Genomic DNA, 22,022 nt, shown 5'->3' with positions numbered 1-22,022 from the left:
CAAGGTAACACATGCTGCATGTAGAGCACAGACCATAATACATCAAGAAATAAAAAGCAAAAATCTAATTCATTACATAAGACTTTTAGTTTTCACAGCTTTAGATTTTGCGCAGTATTTTATTTATTTTATTTGTAGAGACCTTCAGCAGGTCACAATTAAAATATAAAACAGCACAAAGCAAAAAACACACAAGACAATATATATATAATATATAATATATAATATAATATATAATATAATGACAAATGTACGCTTGACGAATTAAAAGCAAGATTATTTGCGTACATGAGAAGACTAATAAAATGAGTCGAGTAGCTTTTAGCACCTTTTAGCTTTTTAACACTTTTTTAGTGCATCCAGGTAGGATTTTAAGTAGAAGATGAAGATGTATACTGCTGATGAAGAAATCAGATTAATAACAAACATTTTCAGGCATTTCATCAGCAAAAAACAAACAAATAAGATCAATTCAATGTTGAATTTGAGCTGAGTATCTAACTTAAGGTCGATTAAGGTCGTACTGAACTGTGACTGGAGGTTCAGTCCCGTCTGTGTGGTGACAGAAGGAACAAACAGCATCAACATATATTTTATAATAACTGAATTAACTGGATAACATCTCGCATCTTATTTGAAACAAAACTATGTGTTCGTGTGTCCAGTCTGCACCAATATACAGGATATTTATTCATTTATTGTCAGTTTTTATGGTCTAGAGAGGATCTGAATGTCCTGCGTATGATTCTGGTGGAATCAGAGTCACTGTGACCCTGCTGCTGCTGCTGTGATGATTATTACTGGTGTGTAGATAAACCACACAACACACACACACTGCCCATAAACACACACCTGTCATATATTCTGCAGGCTCTTGGCGCCATCAAGTGTTCACAATGCAGCACTGCAACTCCTCTATCAAGGAAACACAGCAGAGTAAGTTTACACTCTGTTGAATTATGTCACCTTTCCTGTTTTATATTTTTATTATTATACTATTATAACTGTTTACAAGGGTCAGAGGTCACAGCAGTAGTTCAGCAGGTCAGTTCGTTTGCACAATACACAGAAGAGAATGTTTGAAAGATATCATCTTTATCATCTTTAAATATCCCAAAAAGCACATTATCTAAATAAACATTTCCATATTTGGTTTCTGAATTTATTCAACTTATTCTATTTAAATATAAGATTTAGTTCATAATTCAAAATGGCAGTAAGATTATTAAGGTTTCTGCAAGAGAACAACATGCTTGTATTGTTTCCAAAAACATCAGGCGGATCATTTATATAGATTAAGAACAACAACGGCCCTAAATGTGAGCCCTGTGGAACACCAGATTTAAAGGACGCGTTCACAATAGTTCAAGTGTGTCTTAAACCAGCAGTCAGGTGTCTGTAATCATTCCTCCTGTTCATACTGGATATTAAAAGATCCTTCAAATGTGTTTTCAATGGAAGTGATGGAGGATAAAACAGTCATTTAAAAGTCTGTGTGAAGCTTCTATTCAGCTTCAGCAGTCTGAGTTAGTCATATCAAGTGGATATCTGACACATTTACAGTCTTTTTAGCATCAAATTCCCTCTTTGTGTTTCCTCGGACAGTGTTTCCCTGTTGAGCTGCAGGTGGAAGTATAGTAACAAAAAGAGGAACTTTGGCACTAAAAAGACTGTAACGTTGAAAGATATCTACTTGATTTGACTCATTTGGACGCTGAAGCTTCATATTAGCTTCAGATAAACTTTTAAATACATTATTACACAGAAGGAGGACTGTGGATTTTGTCCTCCATCACTTCCATTGTAAGGTCATTATGAAGGGATCTTCTAATGGTCAGTATGAATAGGAGGAATGATTACAGCAAGAAAAACATGTTTAATGTTCATTTGGACTCCTGACTGTTGGTTTAAGACACACTTGACACAGCTGTAGGAGACTCAGATTGAATTTCCATAACAGAGTTAGCGAGTGCAAAGTTAGCATGTTAGCATAGAACCACATGGCCACATTTATATGGGAAAACGTCAGGTTCAAATAAACCAGCATTTTCCTTAACATAAAGCTAGTGAACCATCAGACAGTGTTCTGGGCCACACCTGGCCTCCATAGCTTCTGTATATTGAGTTATTAAGATATGATCAACCATATAAGCACATTGCATTTATGTTGGAAAAAAATGGGACATGAGAAAACTGTCTCATAATTATGACTTATTATCTCAATAAGGCCTCTATTTTATTCACCGGTGAATGCAATGTGCTTCTGTTTATATAAAATGGTTTGTAAAGATTTTTAAAAACATTTCTTATCATTATGTGTAATTATTCCAGTTGAAAGGATGTTACAGACAACTTTAACTATTTAAACTATGTGAGTATTTATTTTGAGGTACATGTAGTTTCTCCACTACTGTACATTTTACTCCTCTATATGTTCTGTATCCAACTTAAATAGTTATGTTTGGGTTTAACTTTGTATATATATATATATATATAAATATATGAGAAAAATATGTGACATTGTGACAAATTAAACCAACAGATGCAAAATTTGACCAACATTAAAATGCTGCTTACACACTGATGTGTAGCTTCATAATAAATTTATAAATATAATATCACTATTATTATTATTATTATTATTATTATCATTATTATTATCATTTAAACAATTAACGATGGATGTTGACCGCGTCTTCTGCTCCACATCAGCACCGACACGTCACGCGGCTCTTACGTCAGCAGCAGCACGCGGAGGCTGGGGAGGGGGCAGGCGGGGAGGCAGCTGAAACACACACACACACAAACACACACACACACACACACACACAGAAAGCGACGTTACCGACGCCGCCGCCGCCGCTGCTGCTGCTGCTGCTGCACGAGACCGTTACAGTACCGGATCGATCCAACGCCGCACGAGAGCAGAATTAATTCCGTGAGCTGGGAGCCGTGAAACCATGGCAACGGATTTTAGGTTGTTGCTGACAGTGTGACGCACCGACATGTTACCGTTTTGTACAGGTAAGAGTTGAGTTGTTTACCGGTATTTTAGCCGGTAGACCGACCGGAAGAGTAGTCACGTTATCTAACAGCGGATCAGTCAGTATCCAGCATGTTTCAGTGTGTTACATTTGACTCACACATATATAAATTACTTCTTAATATGTGCAGTTTGAGCTCATAAATGCTCATAATACTGGACCATCTGTCACGTGCTGTCAGACACTGATGTTCCTGTTTTAATTCACTAGTTTAAACTGAATTAAAACATATTTTTGGTTTGATTTTTCTCAGTAAATTTGGATTAAAGTTGTGAGTTTTTAAACCAGTTTAAACCGTTTTGACTAAAATCTTAATAGCTCGTGGTCTTGACTGACCTCAGTCTGTAGAGCTGCTGACCTTTGACCTGCGGCTGTCTGTGGGCTTGTGGGAAAAGGTTTTTTTTGTTAAAGGCAGCTGATTAAAAACTGCAAAAAAATAATTTTCAGCCAGATGCTAAACAGCAGAGACGCTGTAAAAGTGATGATTTCTAGTCCAAAATCGCTTCTACAAAACAAACAAGAAAAAAATAACAAGAAAACAAAACAGCCCATTAAAGGAACACACCAACAATGATCTACTAACCAGTGTTGTGTGTGTATCAAAGCCTGATATATCTTATTAAAAACAGGTCAGTGAGCCACACTTCTGCACTGGGTGACACGTTTGGTCACGTTAGCTTGTTTAGAAACGGCTCCAAACACTAATAACAGCATCATGTTTTCAGCCTCCAGAGAGTAGTTCTGTGTAAGGCAGACGCTACTGAGCATGTGCAGGAACGCTGTTCTGTTTACAGCTTCACTAGCTTGTTGTGCTGCGGATCATCAACCTCTGGACTTTATACTGGATTTCTTTGATATTTATAACTATATTCATGACAAAGAAGCATTCAATCGTCACATTTGAGAAACTGAAACTAGCAAGTTTTTTTGGGCATTCTTGATTAAAATGTGACTTTTATTCCAGAGCTGCTGATTAGGCGATTAATAGTCAAGTGGGCGGTTGTCAGAAAGTTAATCGCCAGGTGTTTTGATTGACCGATTAATTATTTTGAGCCGTTTTTTAAGAAAAAATGCAAAAATTCTCTGATTCCAGCTTCTTCAATGTGAATATTTCCTGGTTTCTTTAGTCTTTATGACAGTAAACTGAATATCTTTGGATTGTGGACAAAACAAGACATTTGAGGACGACATATTGGGCTTCGGGAAACACTGATTGACATTTTTAACCATTTGATTATCAAAATTGTCTGTCAATCAACTAATCGATTAACTGAATAATTGTTACAGCTCTAATTGATGATGATTTTTTCACATATATCACATATATTTACGACTTAAATAGTAAATTGTGTGTGTACAGGAAATGCACTCATTGTAGAGTTTTTAAGAAACAACCTAATATACTAGTAGTGTGACACACAAAACTACACACTGTAAAATACGTATTACTGTCAGTTAAAGAATTATTAATTATCTTATTTATTTATTAAGAATTTTTGCAAATTAACAACTGCATATGAACCCAAATAAAAACAGTGGGTACTTACCAGAGACTGTAATTGCATTCTGACCGTTGCCATCTTGGATTTTTGGAGCCAGAAGTGACCGTATTTGGACAAGAGGGTGGCGCTAACACTAGCTGTTAGCTTGGTTAGCATGGTACATTTACAGTCTATGGTTAATTGTGGTAATGCTAACGCTAATGCTAATTTTCGCTAGCGAAAAACAGGCTCAAAACCGTTAAAACCAAATGTACTTACCAGAAAAACTGAACATCTGACTCCTTAGAGGGTCTTTTAGTTCAACCAAACACTGAACAAGACTCTTTTAGGCCACCAAAATGTTACAATTAACTTTCATGGTTTCACAGCTACAATCTGGGGTTACGCCCATAGACTGTATAAAAACATGGACGTAGTTACCGTGACGTCACCTGTTGGTTTCTGAAGAGCGGTTTTGAAGCTCAAAGCGAGCCGCTCCGGCCGTCGCCATTTTGGCAGTGCGTGACGCTGCCTAACTCCCAGCCAATCAGAAATGGGCAAAGAGGCGGGCCGAATGGCTGAAACAAGCCACCTAGCGGCTGGCGGACCTGTCACTCAAAGCAGCCATGTCCTTCATTATGCATAACTTTACGGCTTAATAAAACTTTAACGGGTGAGTTATAAAAAGATTCACCCCCCGTACAGTTGTCATGAAAGAGGAAATTAGCTACAGAGACCAAAACCGTTGTTTGTACCAGGCTGTAAACATGTTTATTTCTGCTGTAAAGTTGGACATTTTAACATGGGGGTCTATGGGGATTGACTCGCTTTTGGAGCCTCAAGTGGTCGTTCAAGGAACTGCAGCTTTTGGCACTTCCTCGTTGGTCTCATTTTACAGCCCCGGAGGTTCCCGCTTGGTTACACCGTGGTTACGTTACCTAACCAACATTATCACCATGGTAGCAACTTGTCAATCAGAAGGTAGCCATACGCTGCTGTATCGTCTATTTTACTCTAAAGCGGGCCATAATTTACAAAATGAACATCACGCTATACTGAAGAAGACTTGAAACTAGCGATTGAGACCATAAACTCATTGGGAAAGTGTTTACTGAGTAAATAAATCAAGAGATACAATCAGACTTCTTTCTGGAGTTTGTGGAGTCGCCCCCTGCTGGTCATTAGAGAGAATGCAGGTTTAAGAAACTTCCGCATTGGCACTTACCAACTAAACCAATTTAACACTTTTCCTAGTTTTTTCTTATAATTTGTACCAAATTTGCGCCAATATAAACATGAACTGTTAAAAATCTGTAAATTAACATTAAATAACATTTCTTTAACCATGTAGTAATTTGAGTAGTTTAAAAAAAAACGTAGAAAGAGAGATGTTGTTGAGGTAATAATGTGGATAGAGAGAGAGAGTCCACACCCCAGACATTTCTTTCTTCCTGCTCATCCATCCATACTTTAAATTCCTCCGCATGGGGGGGGGGGGGTAGGGTAGGGTAGGGTAGGGGGGTGGGGGGAGTTGACCAGAGGACACACACCCCGTGCATCATCAGCAAGTGTGTTTTTTTATATTTATATCCTGTGTCAGCCAGTCATTGGGGTGGAAGATGCATGCTTCAGTTAGCGATTAGCTTCACAGAGACACACACACACACACACACACACGTCCTACTAATGTCAGATCCAACAGGCGAGGGGAACCTCGCCTGTTGGATCTGACATTAGTAGGACGTGTGTGTGTGTGTGCATCATATTCAAAAATGTCAACACTTAACCATAGAATGAAGCTTTGCTAAAGATTTCAGTCTCATTAAATCTTTATTCCCATGAAATCAATTATGTAGCACACACACACACACACACACACACACACACACACACACTGACCCAGTTTTTACTCAGGTTTACTCCTTACTTCCTGAACGTCTGCAGAGAGAAACACAGTTTCCTTTGGAACCACCGCTGCAGTCGGTCTTTCCGTTGTTTTCTGACGTGTTCCTGTTTTTTTTTTTTTTTAATCTTTCAGGTCTTTCTGCTGCTGCTGCTGCTCCCTGGTGAATCATGTCTTCCTCCTCCTCCTCCTCCTCTTCTTCCTCTTCCTCCTCCTCCTCAGAGCTGCCCTACTTTTGTCCTCGCTGCGGTGACGAGTCTCGCTTCTCGTCCGTACCTGAGCTCCGCGCTCACCTGGTCAGCCGACACACCTACGAGACCCTGCTGGTGCTGTCGCAGGTGAGCCTGACCCCCTTACAGCTGGTTCATATTGATAATAATAATAAAATTAGGTGTTAAAAGGTGTTTATTGATTAAAATGTGGGTCATATGTGCTCAAGCAAGTAGTAGTTTTCATAAACTTAACGTATCTTTGATGAAAATAAATAAGAACGCCAAATCTTTTGTATAATCAGACTGAAAGCAACACTTCACTTGGCAACTGTTATGATAATTGAATGTTGTTGAGTTGTGTACTTACATTATCCCAAATGTTTCCAACAATGTTCAAACCCAGAGAAATCTGTAATTTAATCAAAGTAACGGACCGTTTCATTTGGTCGCCTGTCGATGGCGTCATACCTCCTATACCAAAGAGTAAACACGCACCAGATGCATACGGCGGCGCTGTGTTTGTCCGCTACAATGGCGTCTACCAAAGAGTAACTTAGGCACATACAAGATAATACATCGGCGTTGTGGTTGCTCCACACAAACTGTTATAAATGGACTTTTATTCAGTTTTAAGCCACATTTTCATGATAAATTTAGGTGGTTTTTAACTATATCTTTTAGCCAGAAGAAGGATTTTAGTCATTGGACGTCTGGATCTTCAGTTATCAGAGAAATAAACTGGACAAACGTTAGCAGCAGCTTGGCTAACAGCCCCTCCAGGAAGTCCGGTGGTCACCAAACATCGTCGGAGAAATATTGATTTTTTTTTTAGGTGAAACAGCTTTAATTAGTATTTTAACGATTTTAATGTGTGTGTACGTTTGTTTGTACCTCTGCGGATAATTCGGCTCCCGGTAAAAACATCCTGAATGATGAACACTGGAGTAATCCTATCCCGGTGAAGCTGGTTATTTAACAGTGAAGACAACAACTCCCATGATCCCTTGCTACTTCACACCGTCATCACACTCCATCTTTTGTTATTGTTTTGATTGAGACGCCTAGCGGCTGAAATTACATATTGTGCGTTTAAATGTGAGGGTTTGAAACTTTTATGTGTCGTACGTGAGTATAAACTGGATATCTTTTGGATTTTGGACTGTCGATCAGACAAAACAAGACATTCAAAGAAGATTACAACGGGTATTTTTTGCTGTTTTCTGACATTTTTTCTAAACAAAATGATTAGAAAATAACCTGCAGATTAATAGATGGTGACAGTTGCAGCCCAAATATGTAAATTTCAGTCGACACAGAAGCTGTAGTTCTGGTTATAGGATGTGTTAACAGAAGCACCTACAATGACAATAAAAAGATTCTGTGTCTTATATCTCTTATGTATTTGTTGCATAGACTGTCTCGTAACCGTGTGTAAACAATGTCTCTGTTGTGGAACATTTTATACACTATAAAGGTGGATGGTGACACACAGTCAATGAGCTTATTGGCGCCCGTGAGTGAGTTCACTGACTGTGGCGATTCCATTGAAATGAACTGGTTTCAACATTTTACATGCTGGTGTGACTGGACCTTAATCTGACCACAGACAGACCCGCCAGCTTTAACTTTATTTCACATTTCAGGCTCGGGTTAGAAGCTCCAGACCTGGATCCCTCCTCCCCCTCCCCGGTCCAGCTGTATCCCAAAAACAGAGCTCTTCCCTGGACATGGAACCTCACAGCCTCCCCCTGCCGCTGGCCTGCCTGGATCTCGCCTCATCGTCCGCCTCAGTCCAACTGCTCAGGGAAATGTTCGGCCCTTCGGATCGCACTCTTCTTGCCTCCGCAGGACATCAAGAGGACCCTTCCACCGCTCTGGCCCTCCCCGGCTCTTTGGAGCCTTTTCCCGGGAAGAAACTGGGCGAGTTGGGGGTCCAGTTGGGCCTGGAGTTCGGGCTGTCGGTGGGGATCGGGCTGGAGGAGAGGCTGGGGCTGGGGCTGGATCGTAAAATCGCCCGGACCTTCGCGGAGGTGGAGGAGAGGGTGAACCGCCGCATGGGCCGACTGAGGGTGGAGCTACAGAGGAGGGAGGCGGAGCTAGAGCGGGAGAGGCGGGACGGGGAGCGACTGAGGAGAGAGAAACATGAAGTGGAGGAGAGGGCGACGTTCCTGTTCAGACAGGTGACAGATAATATAAAGACATGTTTTAGGACGGATAACATTTTAAAAACACTGTGAATTAAAGCGTTTTACAAGCGTCTGATTTTGTTCCATTAGGTCTCTGCTGCCATGGAGATGATGGAGCGGTTGAAGACAGATCTGGAGGGAAAAGAGAAGAAGCTGATTGAAAGACAACAGTCAGTATCTCAGACGGTTTCTGCACCACTGAATCTTAATCCTGCAGCAGAGGTGGAAGAAGTATTCAGATACTTTACTGCAGTAAAAATACCAATACAGTAATGTAAAAATACTCCAATACAAGTAAAATCCCGACTACACACTGCTTTTTATAAGACGTCAAAAGCCAAAAAGGTTGGAAACCACTGGTTTCATCTTTAACAATGTGTTGTATTTTAAAAGCTTGTTATATTATCCATTGTGTCAAATCTTCATCTGAAAAGTTACTAAAGCTGTCAAATAAATGTAGTGGAGTAGAAAGTACAATATTTCCCTCTGAAATGTAGAAAGTAGCATCACATGGAAATACTCAAGTTTCCATCACCGTTCATGTTTCAGTTTTGGTGTTTTGTAGTTCTCTCGGTCGCTGATGCAGCAAAACAAGCTAACAACCAGCTAACCAGAGCTCAGCTTTCTCTTCTGGAATTTAAGTTAATTCTCCAGATTTAAGATCTCAGTTTAGTTTTTCCAACTTTTAAATTCAGGGTTTTTTAACTTTTGTCTCTTCTCGATGTGGCAGAAACACACATCAGTAAAGACAGAACGACATCACACTGCTGGCTTTACTAGCTGCTACTAGCCTAGCATGCTAACACTAGCATTCAGTAAACCGGCTGGTTTAAATGTTTTCTTCCTCTCTCGCTTCAAACTACTACTTTCCACCACTGTTCTGCAGTATCTTTAGTTAATTTTTTTTGTTAATATAATTACAGTAATCAGCCTACTAACAGTATAATATCTAGAACATACTATGCAGCATCAATATTCAGTGATCTGCTGTCTGAACTGCAGCTCGTAATGAACTGAACAGAAAACACAACATGATGCACAAACAGAGGACACGTCATGTTTAGTCTGCCTCACTGGACGCACACACACACACACACACACACACACACACACACACACACACACACACACACACACACACACACACACTCAGCTGTGGTTTGCTGTGATGATAAATATAAGATGACAGTGAGTCACAGCAGCCCTTGGGGGAGTGTGTGTGTGTGTGTGTGTGTGTGTGTGTGTGTGTGTGTGTGTGTGTGGTTGTGAGGTCAGTCGGCTTCATGTATCTGCATATCTAAATGTTGTTGACATTTCATGCTGTTTTGTATCCGTGTGTTTTTACGCCACATAATTATCTACATAAAAATAACGTGAACGCCTGATGATGTAACGTAAGTCATATAATCATTAAACAGCCTTCAGATAAACCCAGTTTTAAACTGGTTTAAAATACGATGTACACATTTTCAGGCTGTGTTTCATCAATACACATAGTCAGGTGTTCCTATTATTTTGTCCCCCCCCCATCGTATTAATTTATTAGTGATTTCGGTGGGTAATGTGTGTGTTTTACAGGGAGATGGTGGACATCGAGCGTTTTCTGAGGGAGACGGCAGAGAAAGAGGCGGCAGCCAAATCCAGACTGCAGGTGATGCTGCAGATCTTCTGTTGTCTCTATTGAAAGGACAAAATGGTTGCTGGGGAGTTTTTTTGTCATTATTACTGAGAGTGAGACAAACTCGTGGGTGCTTTTTATGTGTTTGCATTGTGTTTAAATGTTGGCAAATGAGATTAGCCTAATTTAGCTCTGTGGGGTCAACTGGCAGCAGCTTAGTACAGCTTTTATACTTCTCCAGAGATACATGGCTTATCTAACTATATATCACTAATTTAATTATTTACAAAGAAATTATATATCAAACCTCCAAATCTTGCTTACAAGATTTCATATGTTAGATATGCTAAAGTACAGTTTAGCAGGTAAAACTGTTTGGTTTGTTAGCTAATTGTACGGTTTAGCATCTAAAACTATAAGGTTGCTTGAGTAGTGTTTTCAGGTTTGCTAACTGTTTGGTGTGGTGGCTAAAACAGATTGATTCACGTTAGCTAACAGTTCAGTTTAACAGCAGATACAGTTTGGTTCAGGTTAGCTAAATGTACAGTTTAGTAGCAACAACATATTAGTTCAGGTTTGCAGTATTAGTATTAATAGTAGTAATATTTCATTTAATTGAGTCATTTAATTTAATGTAGCGAGTGAGACTGGTTCAGGTTAGCTTAGATGATAGATGGTAACAAACATGTTATAGCTAACCGTTCAGCTTAACAGCAAAAACAGGTTGGTTCAGGTTAGCTAAATGTACAGTTTAGCAGCTTTAACAGTTTCAGGTTTAGTAGCAACAATAAATGGTTCATGTTAGCTAACAGTTTAATTTAGTGGGACAGACAGGTTAGGGGATAGCTAATCGTACCATTTAGTAGTTAAAACCATTTGGTTTGAGGTTGCTTGAGCAGTGTTTTCAGGTTTGCTAACTGTTTGGTTTGGTGACCTTTCAGTTTAACAGCACAAACAGATTGATTCATGTCCTTCCAGTAGAGAATCTGCAGTCATGAATTTAACCTGGTTTGTTGAAGGTAAACTTATGTAAATGCTGTTCAACCTCCACATCGTTTCCATGACAACACTACTTTTTGTTTCTGTCTCTGGAGCCGGCATATATTTATTTACACTATTTATACTTCTTCAGTATATTTTTGCAATAAAAACACGAATGCTTGTTTTGCTTTCAGGTGTTCATCGAGACGTTGTTGGACCGCGCCGACCGTGCAGAGAGACATTTACTGCTGCTCAGCTCTCACACGCATCACAACCACTACACACACCAACACGACAAACACACACACCCAGACGTATACGCTGACCCGTACGCACCCGTACCCGGCAGAGGAGGACGCAGTCTGGACGGCAGCACTGATGACATCATCACAAACAAGATGCAGGGAACGTTCAGCAACCGGGTCAGAAGAAAAAGTCTTAAAAGTGATGATATGATTTGGAAAACGGTCGTCAGTGATGTGAAATATATCAGACTTGTAGTTGAAACATACAAAATGGTCCTTTTTAAATTGTCACTGATGGTTTACCAGACTTATCTCTAACTCCTCCTCCTCCTCTTCCTCCAGAGGAGTTACAGTGTTTCAGGCTCCTACAGACTGGGAGAGCAGCTGTACAGTCACCATAACTACAGGTACATGAACATATCCCATAAACCTTCAGGTCTACCATGAACAGACAGCAACGTTTTATGCTACATGTTTAAAATGTCCAATACATAAACTTTTACATCATTAAAATGATTTCTTTCTAGTGTTTTTATTAACTTTTTCAATATATACCAAACATGTTGAAACAGAAGACCACATGTTACAGTAAATCAATCAAAAATAAGTAACAGAACAAACAGAAGAAAACAAAATAAAGTAAATCTTTAGCTACAGAATTAGCTACAAGTACAATAAGTAACAGTAAACCGTGGAGACAAATGAAAAATAAAATCAAAAATAATGTGCTATGTATCAATAAATGGGGCAACATATGTTCCTTAAAAAAACAAATTATAGGAATATTTACTTCCTGTTAGGTTTCTTCCTTTATATACATCAGAAAAACAGACCAAACTTCTTAAAACGTCCCTCAGTAATTATTAGATTATTATTAGAGATTCAAAAGAGGAAATATTTGTTATCAATTTTAACCATTAAAACCATTAAAAACCATTTAAAGCAACAAACTCCGACAGATGTACTGGTGGTTGGTTGTGTATATCTTCTTAACATATCTCTGTGTCTCCCAGCAGCCTGACAGGTCGGATGAGGACCTTGTCTCTGGGTTCGGGGGGGTGGGACGGTGAGGGGGGGTTGGTCCAGCTCCACCCCCATCACTCCGCTTCGCCATGGTGTCGGCGAGAGAGAGGAGGAGGAGGAGACGGGAGGAGAGAGAGGCTGTGGTACGTAAGAGATGAAATAATACGCTCCCCAATCTCCACCTGGTTTGTTGGTGGTCGAGGTGCATTGTGGGTAATGTAGGCGAAGAAGGATGTGTGGAATAATAAAGATGATGTCTCCGGTTCTGCTGCATCGATTTCATCCTTTTTTCTCTTTAAACTGTCTGTTGTGAGTCTGACGATGTTACAGGAGTGAAATACTAAATAGTTATAAATATTTTCACCATTAACCTCCCAGCAGGTCGTCACGTGTTGAGGTGAAACCTCACAGTTTGTACTGTAGAGTCACTTCCTGGTGAAACACACTCACTGAGCACAATCCAGTATAACAGCTCTGACATGAATTCTACTTTTACGAAGCTTCTACAGTTTTTGTTGACAACAAAAGTGTTCCTAATATTTTGTCCACCCCATTAACATGTATGAGAGGAACACGTTTCAGTGTAACACCACCGTGACTGTAGCCTCACGTCATCAGATGGTTACCAACAATCATGGAAATGAATGAACACACAATTATTTCTAATAAAAATTAGTAAGTCTATTATTTTCATGAGTATTGAGTTCAACAAATTAAATGGAAGGATGAGAAAATAAAAATATTAATGCTTCATTAACCTTTATTCTACTGTTTGTCTTCTTCTACTGTTTTATTGTCTTCTTGTTAACTTTTACATCCTTCTTCTTGTTCTTCTTCTTCTTCTTCTTCTTCTTCTTGTTCTTCTTCTTCTTCTTCTTCTTGTTCTTGTTCTTCTTCTTGTTCTTGTTCTTCTTCTTGTTCTTCTTCTTCTTCTTCTTCTTCTTGTTCTTCTTCTTGTTCTTCTTCTTGTTCTTGTTCTTCTTCTTGTTCTTCTTCTTCTTCTTGTTCTTCTTCTTGTTCTTCTTCTTCCTCTTCTTCTTGTTCTTCTTCTTGTTCTTCTTCTTCTTCTTGTTCTTCTTGTTCTTCTTCTTCTTCTTCTTGTTCTTCTTCTTGTTCTTGTTCTTCTTCTTCTTCTTCTTCTTCTTCTTCTTGTTCTTCTTCTTCTTCTTCTTCTTCAGGGCCAGGGAGGGAGGATGGGGGAGAACGTGGAGCAAAAGAGGCCGACGTCACTACAGCACCGAGGAAGAGGAAGAGGAGGAGGAGGAAGACGAAGAGGAGGAAGAGGAGGGTTTATGGAGCAGCACTGAGATGGGGAGGCTCGTCTTCGCCAGGACGCACACACCTGGATCAGGTAAACTGTTTCTCTGTGTCTCGTCTTTATGTTATGAAACACTTCCTGGTTTCTTGTTGATTACGTCGCCTTCTTCCTCCCTCCTCCTCCTCCTCCTCCCCTGCAGACATCCTCTCCTCCCTCAACTCCACCCCCTCCCGTCGTCACGGCGACCGACAGCTGGGGGCGGACACCTTGAGGCTGAGGGCGGGGCTTTTCTGCGTCTTCCCATATTTGGACGTGCGCTCGTTGCTGCGTGCGGCCGAGGTGTGCTCTGATTGGCGGTTTGTTGCCCGTCACCCGGCGGTTTGGACGCGCCTGCGGCTGGAGAACGCCAGAGTGTCATCGGAGGTAGAGGAGCCTTCATCACCATCATCATCAAACTGTCACTATCTATTTTTTTAGAGTTTAATGTAAATTAAGCTGCTGCTTTTGTTAAAATCATCACGTTTAGTGACAAAAATATCACTGATGTCATCATCTTCATCACATCTTCTTCATAAGATGAGGTTGTTTTATTCTATATTTTTCTGTCAACAAAAATGTCTTTCAAAACATTTTGACAAAATCTTTAAAAGCAGCTCACAAACATATAATTTCATGTTTAAAAAAGGTTCAGTAACTTCCTCAAACAGCTGTTCGCTGTAGTTTGAACAGGAGGAAATAGAGCTTTTGTTGGGGACTATTTTCAGTGGCGGATGAATCACATTTGGTTTCTCTAGTGAGTGTTTCTGGCAGCAGTGTGTGAAGGACGCAGTCTGAATAAACTACAGTGTGTGTTCATAGTGATGAAGGAACTAGAGCTGAAACCTTTAGTCGATTAATCAATCGATAATAAACCTTTCATCAATTCAAACAAAAAGGAAAAGATCGAAGAGACACACAAGACAACGTCAGAAGATATTTACATGATTTAAAGATTCAAATAAAATGATATAAAATAGAATAAATCAGATTAAACAGGAGATTTTTTTTAAGTCAAAATACCAAAAATTCACCAGTTTCAGTTTCTCAGTTGTGATGATTTGCTGTCGTTCTTTATTTTATGTAAATAGTTAATTGATCGTTTTAAGGTTATGGACTTAAAAAACACAAACTTGGGCTTTAGGAAATAGTAACGGATGTTTTTGGGTTTTTTAGTATTTTGTGACACTTTAATACATCATAAAAAATAAATGGATAATGAAAATAATCATCAGTTTCTGCCGTGTGGCTCACTGACAACATGGAGGAATAAGATGTATCACAATACTCAGTCAGTAGATCAGTTCACTGAAAAATGTTTATTAAACATTGAAAAATTTAATGTTTTATTTTACAGGTCACTTAATTTTATAGTAATTTTCAGGTATTTAATGATAATTTTTTAGGACATTTTACAGACGCAGGTGGAATTTGGTACAAATTATAAGAAAAAAACAGAAGAAACTATAATAAGTAACCACTCGTTATATCTGAGTTCATATGTTGTTAATTCACAAGAAATCTTTTCAGTGTGTAGTTTTATTACTATATCAGGTCTTTTCAGTACTTATCTAAAAGTAGCTGCTGTGTAACTGTTGATTCTTTGAAAGGGTTTTGTCATTTGACAGATGTGAGAAACGAGTTTTTAAGAAACAACCTAATATGTCAATATATTGTTTTACAGACTGAAAACTAAGTTTATGTCAGTTGAAGAACTGTTAAGATTCTGATTTATTAAAAAATAATGTGATTAAATAACTACATATGAAACCAACTTCACACTTTTTCCAGTTTGTCTCATAATTTGTACCAAACTGCACCACCGTTTCTATAGCAACCTAATAATTTACTGTTAAATATCTGCAAATTACTCAGGAAATTTTCAGGAAATCAGTTTAAAATTAACAGATTCTTACATTTGTTTCAATGCTGTGTGTGTGTGTGTGTGTGTTTGTTTGTGTGTGTGTGTGTGTGTGTGTGTGTAGTTCCTGACCACCCTGTCTCAGTGGTGTACTCAAACTCAGTCGGTGGTTCTCGACAACCTGAAGCCTCGAAGCCGACAAGCTGACGAGACGCGAGAGGATTACCACAGGAACACACGGTAACACACACACACACTCACACACAAACACTCACACTCACACACATACACACACACACACACTCACACACACACACTTACACATGGTTCTCAGGGATTAACGCTCAGAAGGAGGAAAGTTAACAGCTTTTCTTATCTTATGTAAATGAAAAATGTGCATGTTGCCGTGGCAACAGCATCTAATTTCAGTGCAGCTGTCATCCGATTGGTCAGAGCGGAGCTGATAACGGGAGAGCTGAAGAACATGAAAACACAGCTGAAGGCATTAATGAAGATGTTACTGAGGTGTGACAGGAGAAGGAGGAACAGGTTGCATTGTGGGTATTGTAGTTGACCTGGCGGCGTGTTTCTGTCTGTCAGAGGCAGCGTGGAGCCGGGGGTGGAGGCGCTGCTGCGGTCAGCAGGCGGGAGTCTGCTCCACCTGTCCGTCACTCAGTGTCCTCACATCCTCACTGACCGGACCATGTGGCTCGCCAGCTGCTACTGCAGGAACCTGAACACACTCACATACAGGTGAGTTACCTGTCTGACTGTTTACTGTCTGACTGTTTACTGTCTGACTGTTTACTGTCTGACTGTTTACCTGTCTGACTGTTTACTGTCTGACTGTTTACCTGTCTGACTGTTTACTGTCTGACTGTTTACTGTCCGACTGTTTACTGTCTGACTGTTTACCTGTCTGACTGTTTACTGTCTGACTGTTTACTGTCTGACTGTTACCTGTCCGCCTGTTTACTGTCTGACTGTTTACTGTCTGACTGTTTACTGTCCGACTGTTTACTGTCTGACTGTTTACTGTCTGACTGTTTACTGTCCGACTGTTTACTGTCTGACTGTTTACTGTCTGACTGTTTACTGTCCGACTGTTTACTGTCTGACTGTTACCTGTCTGACTGTTACCTGTCTGACTGTTTACTGTCTGTTTACTGTCTGACTGTTTACTGTCTGACTGTTTACTGTCTGTTTACTGTCTGACTGTTTACTGTCTGACTGTTTACTGTCTGTTTACTGTCTGACTGTTTACTGTCCGACTGTTTACTGTCTGTTTACTGTCTGACTGTTTACTGTCCGACTGTTTACTGTCTGACTGTTTACTGTCCGACTGTTACCTGTCTGACTGTTACCTGTCTGACTGTTTACTGTCTGTTTACTGTCTGACTGTTTACTGTCTGACTGTTTACTGTCTGTTTACTGTCTGACTGTTTACTGTCTGACTGTTTACCTGTCCGACTGTTTACTGTCTGACTGTTTACTGTCTGACTGTTACCTGTCTGACTGTTTACCTGTCCGACTGTTTACTGTCTGACTGTTACCTGTCTGACTGTTACCTGTCTGACTGTTTACTGTCTGTTTACTGTCTGACTGTTTACTGTCTGACTGTTTACTGTCTGTTTACTGTCTGACTGTTTACTGTCTGACTGTTTACCTGTCCGACTGTTTACTGTCTGACTGTTTACTGTCTGACTGTTACCTGTCTGACTGTTTACTGTCCGACTGTTTACTGTCTGACTGTTTACTGTCCGACTGTTTACTGTCTGACTGTTACCTGTCTGACTGTTACCTGTCTGACTGTTTACTGTCTGTTTACTGTCTGACTGTTTACTGTCTGACTGTTTACTGTCTGTTTACTGTCTGACTGTTTACTGTCTGACTGTTTACCTGTCCGACTGTTTACTGTCTGACTGTTTACTGTCTGACTGTTACCTGTCTGACTGTTACCTGTCTGACTGTTTACTGTCTGTTTACTGTCTGACTGTTTACTGTCCGACTGTTTACGGTCTGACTGTTTGGTGGAGCTGTTAACAACTCATAGACATGTGAAATGTGACCCCGACTACACACTGCTTTTTGTAAGACGTCAAAAGACAAAAAGGTTGGAAACCACTGGTTTCATCTTTAACAATGTGTTGTATTTTAAAAGCTTGTTATATTATCCATTGTGTCAAATCTTCATCTGAAAAGTAACTAAAGCTGTCAAATAAATGTAGTGGAGTAGAAAGTACAATATTACAATATAACAATAAAGTACAAATACCTCAAAACTGTACTAAAGTACAGTACTTGAGTAAATGTACTTAGTTACTTTTCATCACTGGTGTTAAGATATATTTGAAAAAAGGTGATTTGTCCATAGAGGTTGTTACCTTCCTGTAGTGGAAAACAGCTGATCACATGTTGTTGTTCACGTCACGAGGGCATCTATAACTCTATGTATTTCTGTGTGTGTGTGTGTGTGTGTGTGTGTGTGTGTGTGTGCGTGCGTGCGTGCGTGCGTGCGTGCGTGTGTGTGTGTGTGTAGGAGTTCTTCGGATCCTCTTGGTCATGAGGTTCTCTGGGCCCTGGGTGCAGGCTGCAGGAGCATCAACAGCCTGCATGTGGCGCCAGCTCACCCCTGGTCAGTGCAGATACATGAACATAGTGTTTGTTCCATTTCCTGTTTTGTCTTTTAACTTCCTGTCACTGAGTGTAGTTCAGACAAGATTTTAACCATTTATTGTAACATGCATCTTAGTTAAAGTCAAAAGTCTCTGTCCTGATGGATTCACAAAGCCTGTTGGGAACACACTCATATATATGAGGAGGTCATGTGACCTGACACGACCATGAATTAAAACTTTTCATACAAATATATAGCATATAATATACATGTTTTATTGATAATATAATGTTGAATAATCATCTTGTTACATAATATAAGGCCACATCATGTGAAACTGGACTGTGCAGTGTAATAGTGTAACTAACTGTTTTGGATGAAGAAATATTGTGTGAACAGCTTCTGTTCTGATATCTTATTGTTATAAACACAATAAAACAGTCACATAACTGTAATAACAGTAATATGAGAAGCTGATCCTGCTGCTTTGTAGGAGAAATGATCTAATAATCAGAAACAGTTTGTGAGACTGCTGTACGTTATTTCATAAAACTCATCTTTGATAGTTGATATTTGATCAGATGTTTAATAGTAATACAGTCGGAGACATCAGTCCTGCTGTACATGTTTATTCTGAGTGTTCAGTGTTGCAGTTTGTTGTTGATACGACTGAAAGTTTCTTTTGTTCCTTCATGTGCAGAATGAAAATGAACAAAAGTATTAAGCATTTATGTCTCTTTCCTTTTTTTTTAGCCAACAGCCAACTCGTTTTGGCAACCGTTGCCTGCAGACGATTGGCCGATGCTGGCCACACCTCCGCTCGCTCAGTGTGGGCGGGGCCGGCTGTGGAACTCAGGGATTGGCTGCTGTTGGTGAGTGACAGCTGAAAAAACAAAAATTTGCTCTTTGTAGACATTTTGTTGTTGTAAGTGTTGACAGTGTTTGAGGGCACATTTACTCTCTGTATACAGATTACTGGATTAATGGACACATTATATTATCTGTATGTGTGTGCAGTGCGTAGCTGTGCTCACCTCCAGGTGTTGGAGTTGGAGCGTATTACCGACCTCGGCCTGCAGGCGGCGACAGAGCTGTGTAAAGTGGGATTAGAGAGTCTGGAAACACTGATCCTGACACACACACCTGTCAGCGGACAGGCTATCCTGCACTTCCACAGTGAGACACACACCTGCTAGAAACACACAGGTAGTGATTATCATCCGTTATCATCCATGTAATTTACTAACAAAGTCTGGTCTGTATCTCTACAGGTGTGTGTGATAACATCAGGTCCATAGTGGTCGAGGTCTCAGTGGCCGATTACTTTGAGGAGCCCGACACTCAGGAAGCTCAACACCTGTTTGGAGAAATTGTCAGCACACTAAAGGTGAGTTTGTGTTATTTAATCAAACCGTTATATCACAGACGAGTTAATTACTGGTTTCTGATTGGCTGGCAGGTGCCTGTTAGAGCCACACATCTGTTTTCCCCTTAATTATAGTTCAGGTCTGCAAACACAGACACCAACACTCCCCTCCAGCTGCTGTCAATCAAACACAGACTCCGACACGCCCCTCCAGCTGTTGTCAATCAAATACAGACACCAACACTCCCCTCCAGCTGTTGTCAATCAAACACAGACACCAACACACCCCTCCAGCTGTTGTCAATCAAACACAGACACCAACACTCCCCTCCAGCTTCTGTCGAACACAGACACCAACTGCCTCTCCAGCTTCTGTCAATCAAACACAGACACTAACACACCCCTCCAGCTTCTGTCAATCAAACACAGACACCAACACACCCCTCCAACCATTGTCAATCAAACACAGACACCAGCACGCCCCTCCAGCTGCTGTCAATCAAACACAGACACCAACACACCCCTCCAGCTGTTGTCAATCAAACACAGACACCAACACACCCCTCCAGCTTCTGTCAATCAAACACAGACACCAACACACCCCTCCAACCATTGTCAATCAAACACAGACACCAGCATGCCCCTCCAGCTGCTTTCAATCAAACACAGACACACCCCTCCAGCTTCTGTCAATCAAACACAGACACCAACACACCCCTCCAGCTGCTGTCAATCAAACACAGACACCGACACGCCCCTCCAGCTGTTATCACTTCCATTTTAATAATAAAACAATATTAACAATAAATGTCAAATCACGTTGACATTACTTTAGTAGTGACTTCAAAACATGGAGAACAAATTAAAGACAGACTTCTCACTGTGTTCTATGTTGTGTATGTGTGTGTTCTTCAGGTTCTCCAGAAGCGTCCTGGACTGTGTGATGTCCTGCAGGTTAAAGCTGACGGATTCTGCTGACCTCAACACACAACCTTTAACCCCTAAACTGAAATTGAATTCTAAGTCTAACTTTAAAGCTAAAGCCAAGTGTGAACCCTTAAACAGCTCTTTGAAGATGCGAGGACCAGACAAAATGTCCCTCCTACCAAGGTCTAAACTCAAATTGGTCCTCATAAAGATGGGAATAAAATGTTTACTATCCGCTTATGATAACCTGCCGTGATCCACCAACCCCCAAAACTCAGACATTTCAGTCACTCAGCAGTTTATAAAATTCTTTGCAGGAAAAGTGTAGAAAATATTAAGTCACCAGATGGTCGGCAGCTTTCTTAGTCGCTCTGTGTCAGAAACGTCTGAGTTATGAGAGCTGGACATCCAGGAACATAGTAACCTGTATGAACCCCTGAACCAAACCAACACTTCATCAATTTATGACACTTAAATGTTTCACAAAGCCCCTTGCACTGTTCAAAAGGATCTTCCTTAACACCACCCTTTGCCTGAATTGTTTAATACAATTCCTTTATTCCACTTTTATTATCATGTTTTTACTCAATTTTTTGACAAAACCTGAACCTTTATAAGCCCTTAATCTCTGCTAATAAATCCAATTTTAACCTTAAACCAATTTGTTGTTTAACAGAATTAAATTCTCTTAAACACAGCTTTACTAAACCTTAAAATAACCCTTAATTCTCCCTTAACAAAACCTTCCTCGTAGCTTTACTTTTACTAATTGACCCTTCACACATTAACAAAAATTATAGCTAAAAGGGTTTTGGGTAAATCCTTACTCTACCTTTTTAAAAAACAATAATTCTTGTAGAAAGAGTTGTAGAAACCCTTTGTTCTTACTTTAAATTTGAATAAAACCTTAATTCTTTAGCTTTACCTTTAAAATAAGCACAAACGCACACACACGTATGCACATATTTGCACAAGCAGACACACTGACTCATACACCAAAGACATCAATCAGTCTATCAATCAATCAATCAGAGTTGCAGATGTGTTGGAGTTCATGTCCTCATAGAACCTACAGGTGCTACATGTGTCATTTTACCATCAATAAATCATTTTCTCATCAGTTTGGAGACTTCTGTGTCATTAATGAACCATCTGCTCGATTGCTTTACGGCACAAAACAGACAGAGGGCGCCGTTCTTCCAGAAATAAAGTTTTCAGAGCTTCAATCTCCTCAATGTTGCTGAACATAGACTCAGGACTCTCC

At 40.0% G+C, this 22,022-nt stretch overlaps 1 protein-coding gene across 2 annotated transcripts; it reads left to right on the top strand.

Moving 5' to 3' along the window:
- The first annotated feature begins 2,785 nt into the window (after positions 1-2,785).
- Positions 2,786-21,878, top strand: LOC121889596 (F-box only protein 41-like). Of its 2 annotated transcripts, none has more exons than XM_042401671.1 (17): positions 2,786-3,024; positions 6,564-6,766; positions 8,284-8,820; positions 8,917-8,996; positions 10,405-10,477; positions 11,620-11,847; positions 12,013-12,077; positions 12,687-12,836; positions 13,872-14,044; positions 14,151-14,374; positions 15,973-16,088; positions 16,449-16,601; positions 18,388-18,483; positions 19,219-19,337; positions 19,483-19,641; positions 19,737-19,852; positions 20,747-21,878. In XM_042401671.1, the coding sequence occupies exons 2-17, from the start codon at positions 6,599-6,601 to the stop codon at positions 20,807-20,809; spliced, it is 2,520 nt and encodes an 839-aa protein (XP_042257605.1). In that variant the 5' UTR covers positions 2,786-3,024; positions 6,564-6,598; the 3' UTR covers positions 20,810-21,878. The 2 variants fall into 2 exon arrangements, with proteins under 2 accessions (XP_042257605.1, XP_042257604.1); XM_042401670.1 differs by having other exon boundaries at positions 12,684-12,836.
- The last annotated feature ends 144 nt before the right edge of the window (positions 21,879-22,022 follow it).

This window comes from Thunnus maccoyii, chromosome 22 (genome assembly GCF_910596095.1).
Source record: "Thunnus maccoyii chromosome 22, fThuMac1.1, whole genome shotgun sequence".
In the NCBI taxonomy this organism is placed as follows: Eukaryota; Metazoa; Chordata; class Actinopteri; order Scombriformes; family Scombridae; genus Thunnus; species Thunnus maccoyii.
The sequence above is the reverse complement of the archived record's forward strand: the minus strand, read 5'-3'. Positions and strand labels throughout refer to the sequence as shown.